Genomic DNA, 14613 nt, shown 5'->3' with positions numbered 1-14613 from the left:
CATTGGCCATTTAATTTTGTTTTAAAAAAACACAAACTCCCGATCTGGGGGGAAAACCCATCAGAATGTTTGAAGACTGCCAAGCTAGAGGACTGTGCAGCTGTCAGTGTGTAGTATGAGAGGAAACTATGAATAAAACATCTGGAACGAAGAAAAGGGCTAACAAGCACTGTGATTAATGCTGAGTAAACACCTATTGAGTTAATGCAGTCAGTTAGTTAAGAGAATGCACAGTAGATAATGAATCAGAAAAAAATGGCACTCATCTGTGGCTGCTGAGCAAGGAAAGAGGACTGGGACTATGTGTTGTGGAAGCAAGTGGACTATTTAACTTTATGATCATTTGTCTTGTAGTAATTATGGTAAGAACTACGGACCTTATTTATGAAGGTCTTACTCCGCCGTTGTGTCTCTTTTCAGTGGAGCTGCAACAGCATAATCAATGCGGCACACTGCAGCCTATTTTCAAAGTGATGCATCTAAGCAGATGCATCACTTTGTAAAAACCTGCGCTAAATTATACCTGCATCAGGTATAATGTATGCAGGGTGGGTGTTCCCACATAAAAATGGCTCATACAAGTGGAGTAGTAAAATCTATGAGATTTCACTGCGCCATTCCTACGACTTGACTGCGTCAAAATCAGTAGGCCTGCTTCAAGCAGGTGTAAGCAGTGATGCAGGGCTCCACCAGATACGTCAGGATTCCTGACGTATCTGGTCAATCCTTGTGACATGGAGCGCTGCCGTGTAAATATGGAACAACCATGGTGTCACAGGGATGGTGCAATGAAAAGTGTTGCATCGCTGTTTTTCCCCCAGCGATGCAACACTTTTCATAAATAAGGCCCTAAGAGAATTATTGGCTTCTTGTACAATGTCATGCTGCTGTTTAAAAAGTAAAACAGAGTATAGTTTAATCCTGTCTTTCAGTCCTGGAATAAAATTCCTCTTATGGGGTTTGGTGACAAAAGGTATGCCAGGTGTTGTTATATGGTTCCTAGGAATCTAATAGGACTGTGTATTAGATCAACAAAAGATCATAATATTGAGGCTGAGTCTACTCATCTCATCAGTAAATGTTGGTTCAGCTAACTCACAGTACCACGTCTAAACTCCTCAACTTCCAGAGTCATAGATGTTGTCAGTAACCTCGATCATGACCACTCTTATTCAAAAGGAGTTTGTGGAAACAGATATAACCCTTTCATGTGTCGCCTTTACATGCCCAAGGTTTTACAAAGAAAAGAGACAATAACACATTTTCAAAGATTTATTGAAAAAGTCTAATCCTTGTAAATAAAATGTGAACTGTGATTATTAGACAGATGAAACTGATCATTTTTATAAACATTATTAAAATTGTGAAACCACAAACAAATCTACCATATTAATTTTTCCTAATGCTACTCCTATCAGTTATACTTCTACTCTAACAAGAGCAAATTTGAAATATCCGTCTGCCAGGCACAGTTGGAATGATCTAACCCCATACCTTGGTGTAATGTCTCAGGAAGCCCACCTAAGTGCATTAACAAATGCATGCCATCTGAGAGTGCAAGACTGCACCCCTTTCTGCTTATGCAGTTATCTTCCTTCTTAGGGTTAATGTCGGGGCCTGTGGGCTGACTCGTATTTACAGCTCTCGCAGCATTCATGATAACTCCAGTGTGAAATGCCTCTCACTGACTTCAACATGAGCATGGTTTAAATCATAAACACTGGTCTTATAACATTCTACTAGAGGCGCAGAATAACAATTTTACTTAGTCTGGAGGGAAAGAGTCTTCTCCTATGAGCACATAATAAAGCAAGAACAACAAGTTCTGAGATATGTTTGCCTGGAACTGGAACTAACAGTGCAGCCTATAGAGCAACAATTCTATGTACATGACACATTCTTGTGTTAGTGAAGAACATGTGCAAACCACCAGCTAAAAGAGATGCTTAGTTAAAAAAGAAAACTTACATGGAGTCAACATAAATCCACATAACACCCTCTCTGTGGCCGGGGAATATGACTATTTAAAAAATAAATAGAAATAGCACTATCTTTTTGTAAAAGCCTTGCATTGCATAGGAACACTTTAATAATAGAAGCACATTCAAAGCCCATAAAAACTGCTAATTAAAAAAACCATAAGAAGGAGAAATTTCCGAAAAGCCAATGCAAGATTATGAGGCATCCAATGAGGAAAATCCATGTCCAGTGCGTCAATAGGGCTCAGGAAGGAACTTGCATCCGCAAACATCACATCCAAAGAAAACTGTAGAGCAAGATCCAAGTCATGAAGCGAATCATCAGCAGCCCATTTAGCAGATGCCAAAGGCAACAGTGCTAGGGTGTAGCATTTGGCAAGTGCCCAGATGCCAGGAAAGCAGAAGTCAACGAGCATCTGGCATTGGCGAAGGTGGCTCACAATAGGCATCAAGCAGAAAATGAAGCAGCATCATTTGACAAAACAGCTAATGGGACTGCAAAGAACCACGCACAAGCAGATTTATTTCTGGAAACTGCGACAGTTGTGTGGCAAGGCATACGTCGAGTTCACACTTGAATGAGCACCATAGACAATGAAACACAGGCTGCACTCTATGAAACCAAATGAGTTGGAAGACCAGAGACCAGTTCCTGTTCAGTTCTAGTAACAATGACTCTCTAAAATATTATATCATGCAGTCACAACATAGAACGACATGTGGTAGTTTCATTTCCATTTGATCTCATTGTGGGACATCCATTGCGGAACAACAAAAATAGAACTAAAATAGCAACAAGGAGCAACAACACAATCAGAATTCCTCCAAACATGCTAGAAAACAAGGAGTGTAGAAAGCACAGGATAACTCCAAGTACAGTCTGGAACGTGGAAACCAGTCCAGACCCAATCACTTTAAAAGAGTGTGCTACTCCAGCTGTATTAGAAACATTAAAAATACATTGTACAAGCTCACCAAAATGCTGTGGCAATTGAGCGCACAACAAGGATTGCACCTTTGACAAGAAATATGTAGCTTGGTGATCAAAAGTTTCTCGGGAAGATGTGAGAGCCACATCAGTTTGAAGCAGTAAGGCTTTGAGTTTGCTCAACTTATCAAACTTTGTTTCAGTTGCAGGGACTTTGGGCCACATAGTAACTTCTATGAGAGTTTGTGTGGGAGGATACAAAAAAAGCATAGAGTAAGAAACTAACTTGGAAACAGTGGCCAGATACGGGACACCTGGCTTCATCCTGCAACAACCTTGATCAGTTAAAATTAGATAGCTTCCATTAGAAAACAGCAAACATGTATTCTTGAGCAGTTGTACAGTGAACCCCTTCAGATAATGTGCTGAGTTAGGCACAGAAGCATTACATGCACCATGAAGTGCAATATTTCTACAGATCAATGAGTGACCTAAGAAAGTCCCACAGTCATGCAGACTAATGCCTCTTTGTTCTTGTACATACATCTCTACTGAAAGGGGCAAAACCAAGCTTTGTGTAAAAAAATGCAAACCCATCTACTCATATCTGCTTACTTGAAAATGCAGAAGACAGGATGTGAAATGAAACATGGAAATTGGAAGAGAAATTAGACCATGGATCAACAAAATGGCAGAGGGAGTTTCAGAAACTGAAAAGGGAACTGTTTCGATATTAAGCATAGTGTAGGTGGCTCCATTTTGAGCATTATTGTTTCCATATGTGTCAAATTAAAAGCCTATATAAGTCAGCTGCATTGAAATAATTCCAGGGCACTCTATTTGACTTTAAAACCTGGAGAGACCAACGCAATTGCAAAATCAATTTCAACTGACTCTGGCCAAGTTGATGCATAGACATGTCATCTTGTATGATATCAAATGAAGATGAAACAATATTATTCAATTAACAAATACGAGTTAACATTAGTAATGTCATTATCAACAACAGCCAAAGCTTTTCCAAATTGTCCTGATCAATTTGCATCAAATGCTCTGCTGCGTCTTTTTGAGACATTTTCCAAATCATATATAAAGGGTTTACAATGAGGAGATCTCGGACCCAATAACAAATCTTGAAAATCCATATTTTCTGAAAGGAGGGATAAGTGGTTTTTAACTGCTACATATGGTGAGTATTCCAACCATTGCTGGCATAGTTTACCCACACTGTATGTAGGGACAACTTCAGAATGTGGCGACAGAATATAGAGTGGGTCAGGACTGTTTGCTTTAAACCCTGTTGAAGGGCTAAAAAACAAGCTTTACAGTCATTGGTGTCATGCAAGAGTTGTAAGCATTTATTCCTCCATTCCCAAATTGTTCTATTCCAATCCCATCAATGGGTAATTTTTCTGTAGATATAACAATACCAGTTGATTGATGTGAGAAAATTTCTTTTTATTAGTGTTCACTCAGGATTGCATTCTTTCATGCTCATTTTTCATTTGTCCACTAAGCAGTTGATTCATATGGCATAGGGCAGAACAGCCGACACGTGTTTCACCATATTTGGCGAGTAGAGCCAGGGCTTTCTCAAGGCTATTTTTTAGTCTTTTCATCAAACAGCAAAACATTGTATAAAAGCAAATTCCGGTAAACAAGTACCCGGGTAAATCCACTGTGTGACAGCGGATTTACCCGGGGACTTGTTTACCGACGTGCTGCCGTTTCTGAAATTTCTTTGTATGGACTATGGATGTCTCATGCTACATCATCTGAATTTGCTTTTATACAATGTTTTGCTGTCGCTAGTAGAGCTGCCTCCCCATTGACGTTACTTAAAATAATTGAGGGCACTGTGGAAAGATAAGGTAAGGTAACCTGAACATTTTCCTGGAGTGCAACATGAAGAAACCACCCTGACTTGCTGTGCTTCATGCTGCAAACAGGGTGAAACACAAGGGCTCTGATTTACTAGGATATTGCTTGGGCACTTGTACAAAGCTATACACAGTGCTTAATTTGTGCCGGTGCTTTCCGGGGCTTAGCACCGGCACTTATTTATCAGGGCCGGGTCTAGACCAGATTGCAACTGCTATCTCACATCAGCAAACTGAGCGTGCATCAAAAATTAATTAAATCGACCGTTCACAAGATCCGCTCTCTCACGCTGTCTCCCCGTGAAGAGCTGAGACAATTATAAATCCATTTTGTGTTGCCGGTGGCGGGGCCTCTAATTGGCTGTATTTGGTCATGTGTGGCTACGGCAGGCGCGGCAGCAGCGTGTGTGCGTGCATACGTAACCTTTTTAAAATTACACACTGCCGCCCGCCTTATGATCATGAAGCATACACGCACCGGCAGTCCGCCACGATTATTTGGAGCATGTCGTGAAATGTGCAGCACCAGCGGTCCCAGGTAGGAATTTCTTCAGTGTCCAGTTTTACTGACAGTTACACATAACTTTTCAGAATAATAACAGGCATATTTGCTGTAACAGATATGCTTTCTCAGCAGCAAAGTTTACGGAGGTCAATTTACTTAATGATTTAGGCATTCCGTGTACATGCTCTGTCGTTCCTCTCCCGCTCTTAAACTCCGGTACATCTCCATAGACGTAACAAAGGCCCCCGCAGACAGTGCATCCCGCAGTGCGGTGGGTCTCAGGAGCTCCAGGGGGGCCTTTAGCATAGTGTGCTCAGCCACGGACTGGATTTGAGACCAGTTCGTTTTACAGCTATGCTCCTGCGCACATGTACCAGCGATCGATGTGCATCACGACATTCACATGAGCCATCACTTACACATGGTTCACTGCAAGCTGCGTGGTCTTCTTATTTGTCAGAGAACCAGCAGATAACCTCTAAGCCCAAACACATGAAGTTATCAGATTTAGATTACACTCCTGGTTGTCTATCAGTTTTACAAAATCACAAAGTTTCCACGTCACAGACTGCATGATAGAGAACATTTTGGAAATTCCCATACAACATGCCACAGAGCGAGTAACGTACTTGGGAATCATACTGCACAGAGACAAGCACGAGGTGATAACGTAACGTTAAAGTTATGGGCCAGTGACAGACAGATTAGCAGCCCAAGTCAAAAGCTGAAACAAAAAAAACCCTCTATGCTCAGCAGGTCGGATTGCTATAATAACAATGTCTGTGCTTTCCAAGCTTCTATACTTATTTACTAGCATACCATTCCACATCCAAAAAGCTTTTTCTCCACCAGAAGAAGCTTTCTAATCAGATTTACATGGGCACATAAACACCCTAGGATGCTTACACTACCATATGAGCTGGGAGGGTCCGAGTTTCCAGATTTAGAGCTTTATTACTTTGTGGCACAATGCCACTTCGCTAGGTATTGGTACCACTTAGATGCTAGGATACCGTATTTCAACCCTGGAAGAGACCACACTTAGGGAACTCAAGTACAGGCCCTTTTACCAAGTGGACTATCCCAAAACCCAAATAAAATTAAGACACTAGCCACCAAGTACTGGGCATAGAAAAAGTGGGCCGGAAAATGGGGGTACCACTACTGTACTCACCAGCGCTACAATTGGCACAAAGCCCACTATTGCCCTTCACTAAGGAACGCTTAGTGCAACAGACCCTGAAGTGGCTCAAACTCCAGGAACTTGAAGAACTCTATGTGCAAGTGGTTTTCATGACACTCGAGCATTTTACATCCGAGCATAGACTGTTCCCACTAGACCACTTTATCTACACTAGATTTCGACATACCTTGCAAGATCTAATTCACTGGTTCCCAGAAGAAGCCAGAGATTTTGCACCACTGACCCCACAGATCCGATTGATGGACGATACTAGATGGGTCTCTTAATATGAGATTAGGTCATATTGTTTTTTTTCACTTAGCCTATTCTTGTCCCCCCATACAGACTTTATGAAGGAATGTAAAAGAAACAGCTACTCTAATACTAGGCAGAAAAGTAGAAATACAACCATTCATGGTCCTAATCGAATATAAAGAAGATACCTCCGGGGTAACATAGACTGGCTGCTATGGCTTTTTTATTAGCCAAAAGGAGGATTGCTATGAGCTAGTGTTGAAACACCATTCCACGGAAGCGGGTGGGCTATGGGATTTGGCACATTGTAATTAAGTGAGTCTTTTCTGTACTTTAGCCTCCAACCTCCTGATCAAAAGATATCTGGGGTTCGTGCGAATCAATCCAGCTCAAATGGTAGAGGAGGAAGATACATAGCGAACAGATTCACCTGAGTAATGAACATGCTGTTACACAACATCTTTGTGGTACCATAGTGATTCCGGCGTTGGAAATCATGAATTGTTGTATACCACTCAATATATATCTCATACCCCCTTTGCCACATCCATAAAAGATAAATCATGTGGGTAAGACTGTACCAAAGGCATGTAAATTTCATTATTATAAATTGAAAGAGTAAGAACAGTGCCATGAGGTGAACCAGGGAATGACTCCTCCAGCTATCCAGAGACCGGTGATAGCCAGGATTGTGGGGTGGTGAGCTGTGTAGAAGGCTGTTAGTGGCTCAGAGAGATTGAGAATAGGGAACAGGTGGTAAAAACGTGTGAGGCGTGATTGAGAGCAGCCTTGGTAGAGTCTTGTCAGAAAGATAAGTTCAGCTCTGGCTCTGTTTCTAAAATCGTACTAAAATATTTCAATTTGAAGTATTTTGCATACTGGAGCAGTTCTCACTTGTTAAAGAAGCTAATGTGCCTTTTTTAATTGCTATCCTTGCTTTGCAATTGGAAGTATTCTCTTCTTTAGTTTACTAATTCTTGATTCAGGAAGTGCTTTTTTTTAATTCGTGGACTCAGAGCTCTAAGCATTAACCAGAGTGTTATGGCAACACATTTGTGTGTGAGCTGGAGGTAACTTGGGGTACGATCAGTGCTGAATGTGCTCATATGATAGCTGGTGGTGGACTCAGGCACTCTATTTCGCTGACCAGGGCCAGTAATATGTACCAAGTTCACTGCGCTGTGGTGCACCTTTGCGTAACATAGGTGACAATGTGCAAAATACAATCCCTCAAGGGAAATAAGCATGCATTACTCATTTCATAGATGTGATGAAACAGAATGTTTGTAAATATTCATCACTGGATGATGCTGTCATAGAATTCATGACTATCAGGGCAGAGGAATATGGCCAGACAAACATTTTGATTTGTGTGCCTACCTATCAGTATTTTAGACGAACCAACAGTTGGCTGATGCTATAGATTTGTGTGTGAAAGTGTTTGGTGCTTAGAACGTTTACTAGTGCCTGTGTGTTTGAAAATTATATTATACAACATACAAAGGATGGGATTGATGTATTATACAATATACAATGATGTCATATTGTTTGTTAACCTGAATTAATCTGCCACTCCAGGAAATAGTTGCTCTTTCAAAGAGCTTCCATTGCCAGAGAGAAAAGGCTGTGAAGATATTTGTTTTATCTAAATAAGCCTTCAATGTGGCATGATCCAAAATGTCCAGTTGGGAAGGCAATCGAACAAGTGGGTGGAGCCAGTGGAGAAGTGGGCGGAGTCGGGAAAGTGGGTGTGGCCTCCAACACATATTTGAGCACCTGGACTTCATATTTTACAAATTAAGCACTGGCTATACATCACTTAATGACGTTGTGCAAATGGTTGGCAATCAACTTTTGTGTGAAAAAGCTGTTTGCACATCAAATGTTGATGAGAGAACAGAGGAAAAATCGTTTTCTTTGAGAGCACTTAACCCATGATACTACATGCAAATGGAGCAAACAGAGCAGGAAAAGTCCAAAGAATTCTACGGAAAGCAAGATCAGCAAACATAATGTGACCTAACTTTAGGTGTAATTCTACCACCAAATGAAACCAAACACTTACAATTGCCAATCAGAATATTGTATGGTTATCTCATATGTAGTTTATGTAATTTACACAATGACAGACAGCCATCCAACTTCAAAAGCTTTTTGTGTTTCAAAAGCACACTGCCAAAGTGGGAATTTGTTTTTCAAAAACAAAAAAAGCTAATGGCCCACACACCTTGGAAATTTTGTCCCAGAGTGTGGGGGTCATTATTTGGTTTTTCTTGCCCTTTAGTGCCTGGCAGTGACGTGCAGGGGGAAAAAGACTTTACACTGCCCACCCTAAATAAGGCAACCAGTGTAAAGTGCTTCCACCGACGGCCCCTACTCCTTTACGCCGTCGGAGGCAGCATTCTCCCCAGTTGGCTCTACAATGGAATATGTAAGGTCCGTCCAAATCTAAAAGAGGCGGGCTAACCCAGGGTCGAGTGGACAGAGTTCTCCAACTCGTACCCTGTCTGCCAAACTCTAAACAGACCTAAAGTTTACCAAAGTTTGCTTTTAGGTTTGGCCCGAGTGTGCAGCTGTATCCAATCCAATATATAGAAAGTGTCATATTGACTTATTGGAATCAGCCTCTTTCCGCTTGTGAAATTATTACTCAAAATTTAGATTAGCTCAGGGTCATATTTTAACATCACAGTCACGATCTTTTCTGCTTGGCGTCTTACTCTCCCTACAACGAAGGGGCAGATTTATGATAACTGGCGCATCCCCAGGGATGCGCCAGTTATTTTGCGTCGCAGCTCCGCCACCCATGGTGCGCCGCATTTACAATGCGGCGCACCATGGTGCAAAAACGGCACAGATGCGTGACGCATCTGTGCCGTAAAGGTGGCGCATTGCTGGAGTTGCGTCGCAAGCGCGACGCAGCTCCAGCAAGGCTCGGGGGTGCCCTATCTGTCCAATGCTGCGTCAAGCCTTACACCTGCTTCAAGCTGGCACAGGGTTTTGACGCAGCATTGGCCTGAAAGTGACTGAGTGAAATCTTATAGATTTCACTCAGCCACTTTTGCGAGGCGCACCTGCCCCGGAACGCCCACCCTGCGCCGGAACGCCCACATGTGGCGCAGGGCTTTACAACGTGACGCATCTGCCTAGATGCGTCACGTTGTAAATTTGTCGTAGGGATGCGCCACGTTTACGCCGCAGTTGCGTGACGCAAACGTGGCGCATTACCAACATAAATCTGCCCCGAAGTGTTTACGTTAGAATGAAAGGCTAACTAGTTATATCTCAAAAGTATACTCAGCCATCATATTTTTTGCCACATTTAGATGTTAATGTCCCACAGGTTTTGTATACAGAAAGGAATCCTTTTTATTGTTGTGCGTCAGTATATCAACAAGCCGCCATCTTGCAAGAGTTTGTATTCTTATTTCGGGGTCGGGCCCTCCGATCTCTCACCGTTGTCCTGTTCTCTTCAACAAGGACGGCACTAAATATGATTTTACTATCATCTTCTTTATGTAATATAATAAAACCGTCATATTGGCGAATTCAGTGGGAATAGCATGAATATAAATAAACTGCAAGTTAAGATCTTAACCACAAGATGGCACCAGAGATTTAAATATATTTCCCTGCATTAAAAATGAATTTAATCAATAAAACTCACCACAAGAGAGCAGTATAAGAATAATAATAAGTGCAAGCAGGTTTAAATGTGTGCAATGATGTAGTTATGTGTTTCTTTATCTACCTGCGCTGTGCGTAGTGTAACAAACAACTATATTCCAATAACAAAGAAACTGCAGTCGGATGTCCTACATCACACATGAGTGTAGGCAGACACATCATCAGCTACATGTATATATTAATTCTTAGCAGCCATGCCTTTCAAATGCTCCTGTAAAAGAAATAGGAAACAAGCTTTGGCCAAGACACGAAGTTTGTCTTCAATGGTCATGCCTGTGTTCGAGTGTTTTAGCACATTAACCCACACTTATCGGCTTTTTGTATGCTAACTTTAAGATTAACTACTTTGTAAACCTTTTCCCGATGTCCTAATGTTGATTTAAATAATGTTTGTCTTTTCATAGGTTACATTAATATTTTTCTTTAAGGGCTAGCTTCTCTGCAACACAGTCATGTGCCATTGAGAGCTCTGTATGATTACTGCATATTTTCTATGCTCTTACTCTTACAGATGTGCGAAATGGATAAAAATGTTGCATTTACTGTTCAACCACCAAGTGCAAGAAGAGATCCTTACTTTGTTTTTGCAAGAAAAGTGCAGTTTTCTGCCAACAAGGAGCTGTCTATCAGACGCAGTAAGGAAGTCGTGCAGCACAAACCTGTGCCAGACAATGACATATGGAGAAGGAAGCCGCCGGACTTCAGCGTCAGGCTGTACAGATCCCTGCAACTGCCGAAGCAGACAGCAGAGTATGAACGCGAAGAGGTGGACACACAGAGCCGGGTCAGACTCTGGGAGACAGTGAGTGAGCTCTACAGGATACAAGGGGAGCTCTTCCCAGACCTCATCGGGAGGAGAGAACCGCCCAAACTGCAGACCAGGTTTCCTCACATCGGCCCCTATGAAGCTAGCCTCATGTTTGTGAAGAATGGAAAGTTTCCCTCTGGGCCATACAAGGACCCTAAACCCCATGATTTCAGACAGGTAAGAAGACACCATGGCACGAGATGTGCACAAGTGCTAAGAACACAAGCAAGAGAAACTTGAGCCCGATTCACAGAACTAACTTAAGACAAATCCTAAACTTACTCCTTTTGGTATTCACAGAAGTTAGGATTTTGTCTTAAGTTTGTCTTAAAACAAACTTAAGACAGACTTAAGACAGACTTAAGACAGACTTAAGACAGACTTAAGTTAGGATTTTGTCTTAAGTCTGTCTTAAGTCTGTCTTAAGTTTGTCTTAAGACAAACTTAAGACAAAATCCTAACTTCTGTGAATACCAAAAGGAGTAAGTTTAGGATTTTTTCTTAAATTAGTTCTGTAAATCTGCCTCACAAATTTGTGAGTTAAGATTGAAATTTAGCCCATGTATATAATGTGTTTAATACATTTAGGCACTTACAATGTTTTAAGAATCAGGCATTGTTTTACCTCCAAAAGGCTAATTACAACCAATTGTTACGATGATTAAAATCACTCAATAACTGAAGAAGCACCTGGCAGAACTAGGGCTCTCATTTGCGGGGATTTTGGCGTAGGGCAGCACAGCAAGTCCTCCTGGTGAGCTGCCCTTCACCAAAGTGAGAGGGCAGCAATGCGCTGTATTTATGCAATAAAGTGCATTCCTGTCCTTTTTCCTTGCGCTGGCACCGCTTCAGATGCCTAGCGTCGAGGCATGCACCCTTCTGGATACAAATTAAATATAAACAAAACACAGGTAATAGCGAATTATAAGCCTCAGGCCCCTGTTCAAGGGATATCTGAATCAGAGACCAGGAAAAACCTGGTCTTAAACAGGCAAAACAAAGGAAATGCATTATTTCTCCTCGTTTTTTCTGTTTCTATACCACCATTACAACGCGGTCATTACAACGCAAACCATTACAATGCATTGCGCTGGGGGGCGCTCTAGGATAGGGAATATGTTTAATTTTCTATCCAACACCTTCCCTAGTGCCCACGGGGACTGGAGTTGGAATAGAAAATTAAACTTTTCACTATCCAGCACCCCAAAGCGCTATGCAGTGTAATGGACTGCGATGTAAAAACCGCGTTGTAAAGGCATGCGTGGTAAAAGCATGCGTTGTAACGTCATACATCCGTGCAGCACACATTGAAACAGCAAATTGCCATTGATTATGTATGTGCAGGAAGGTGACTCTTCCTGCACATAAACAATATAAAACAAGGGTATACAACGTTTACAACGAATCTTTTACCACGCACTACCATTACAACGCGGGCATTACAACGCATACCATTACAACGCATTGCGCTGGGGGGCGATCTAGGATAGGGAATAGGTTAATTTACTATCCAATAACCTTCCCTAGTGTCCACGGGGACTGGAGTTGGAATAGTAAATTAAACTATTCACTATCCAGCACCCCAAAGTGCTATGCGTTGTAATGGACTGCGTGGTAAAAACCGTGTTGTAATGGTATGCGTGGTAAAAGTATGCGTTGTAACGACATACATCCTAAAACAAGCATTTGCAATGCAATAGGTCTCGCATTTGCGAGAGTTTGAGCTATTGGCTTTGCAAATGACAATGCATTTTTTTGTGTGTTTTGAAAACCTGCGAGCGCGCACTTTGTACTTCTAGACTTTGCTTACAAGATGCAAGGCTTGCAATAACTGAGCCTCTTTTACTGCCAGCCTTGCTTCTCGAAAGCAAGGACTAGAAGTACAAAGTGTGTGTTTACGCACCGCTTGCAGCTTTTCAAAACACATAAATAAAAGGCATTGTCATTTACAATTCCAATAGCTCAAACTCTCGCAAATGCAAGACCTTTAGCTATCTAATTCACAAAGTGAGCCACTTTTGTTTTGGTACCCAAGACTATTTTCTGCCCCTGTCCGCCCCTGGTTACATTAAAGAACATTATTTTTTTAAATGATGAATTGCTCTATAAAAGTTAGCTTCAACCGCTCCTGCAGAACGCCGGAAGTGTTTCTGTTTAACTATTAGAACCGGAACTCCTGAAGTTTAGGAGATTTATTGCGGGTGCCCGTCCTGAACAGATTTCCAAATCCGGGGTGGCACTTTTAAAAACATCCCTGAATGGGCGCTAGTTTATTAGACGGAAGCAGCTGCAAACTCTGAATCTCCGATGTGCGAGTTTCTAATCGAACACCTCACACGTCGAGACAAATCGACCAGTGCGCTCTCAGCAGGGTGTTTTAGAGTGAGGTTTCACAGCTCTGATGTTATTTGTAAAAAAAAAATATCGTTGGACAGAATATCGACCCTAAGGTAAGTAATATCGAATTTTTTTATATCGATGTAAGTAATATCGAAGTTAGTAATATCGATAGCATATATATCGATGTGACTAAGTTCGATGTTACTAATATCGATATTTGTATTATTTTTATGTATTTTATTATGTATGTGTAATATGTTTTTGATAAGTATTTTAATTGTTTGAAATTATATGTATACTATTTTTATATATTAATAATGTTATTTTTAAGTAAATTTTATGTTTTAGTACTGGAGCAGGCTGTGGGTTTATAGGGGAATAGCGTGGGAAAGTAATTTAAATATACTACATTAATGATTAATTATTAGGAATTATAAATTAATTTTATTTAATTTTTGTTTTTATTTCTGTAGCGGGTTGTGGGTTTATAGGGGAAATGGGTGGGAAGTAATTTAATTGTAATTAATTAATGATTTATACATTTTTTTGTAATGGATAATTATTTTATTTATACTTAGTTATTAATTGGCAATTAATTATTTTAATTGATAATTTTTTTTGATTTGGTAATTGTTGTTTTTAATTGTTAACTCATTTTTTAATTGGTAATTCATGTTTTTAATTGGGAAATATTTTTTTTTAATTGGTAAATCATTTTTTAATTGGTAAATATTTTTGTTAATTGGCAATTAATATTTTTAATTGGTAATTATTTTTTATTAATTTGAAAATATTTTTAATTAATTGGTAATCAATGTTTCATAAAAAGTATTATTTGGTATGAAAAATAATTTTATTGTTTAATAATGTTTAATTGTGAATTAATTTTGAATAATTAATATTTTTTGTAATGGAAACTATTTTATTGTTTAATATTTATTATTTGGTGAGTATTATTTATTAATTAATATTTATTGTTATTTGTTGTTAATTTATTGTTAATTAATTATTCAATTGTAATTGCTTTTAATAATTACTAATTGTTTGT

At 40.2% G+C, this 14613-nt stretch overlaps 1 protein-coding gene across 1 annotated transcript in view; it reads left to right on the top strand.

Moving 5' to 3' along the window:
- C10H7orf78 (chromosome 10 C7orf78 homolog) overlaps positions 1 to 14613 on the top strand; it is a 117477-nt gene that overhangs the window by 24343 nt on the left and 78521 nt on the right. The window contains exon 2 of the mRNA XM_086940007.1: positions 10929 to 11402. Within this exon, the coding sequence (XP_086796133.1) occupies positions 10929 to 11402 (474 nt within the window). The remainder of the gene's footprint in view (positions 1 to 10928; positions 11403 to 14613) is intronic.

Source organism: Lissotriton vulgaris, chromosome 10, assembly GCF_964263255.1.
Source record: "Lissotriton vulgaris chromosome 10, aLisVul1.2, whole genome shotgun sequence".
Classification (NCBI taxonomy): domain Eukaryota; kingdom Metazoa; phylum Chordata; class Amphibia; order Caudata; family Salamandridae; genus Lissotriton; species Lissotriton vulgaris.
The sequence above is the reverse complement of the archived record's forward strand: the minus strand, read 5'-3'. Positions and strand labels throughout refer to the sequence as shown.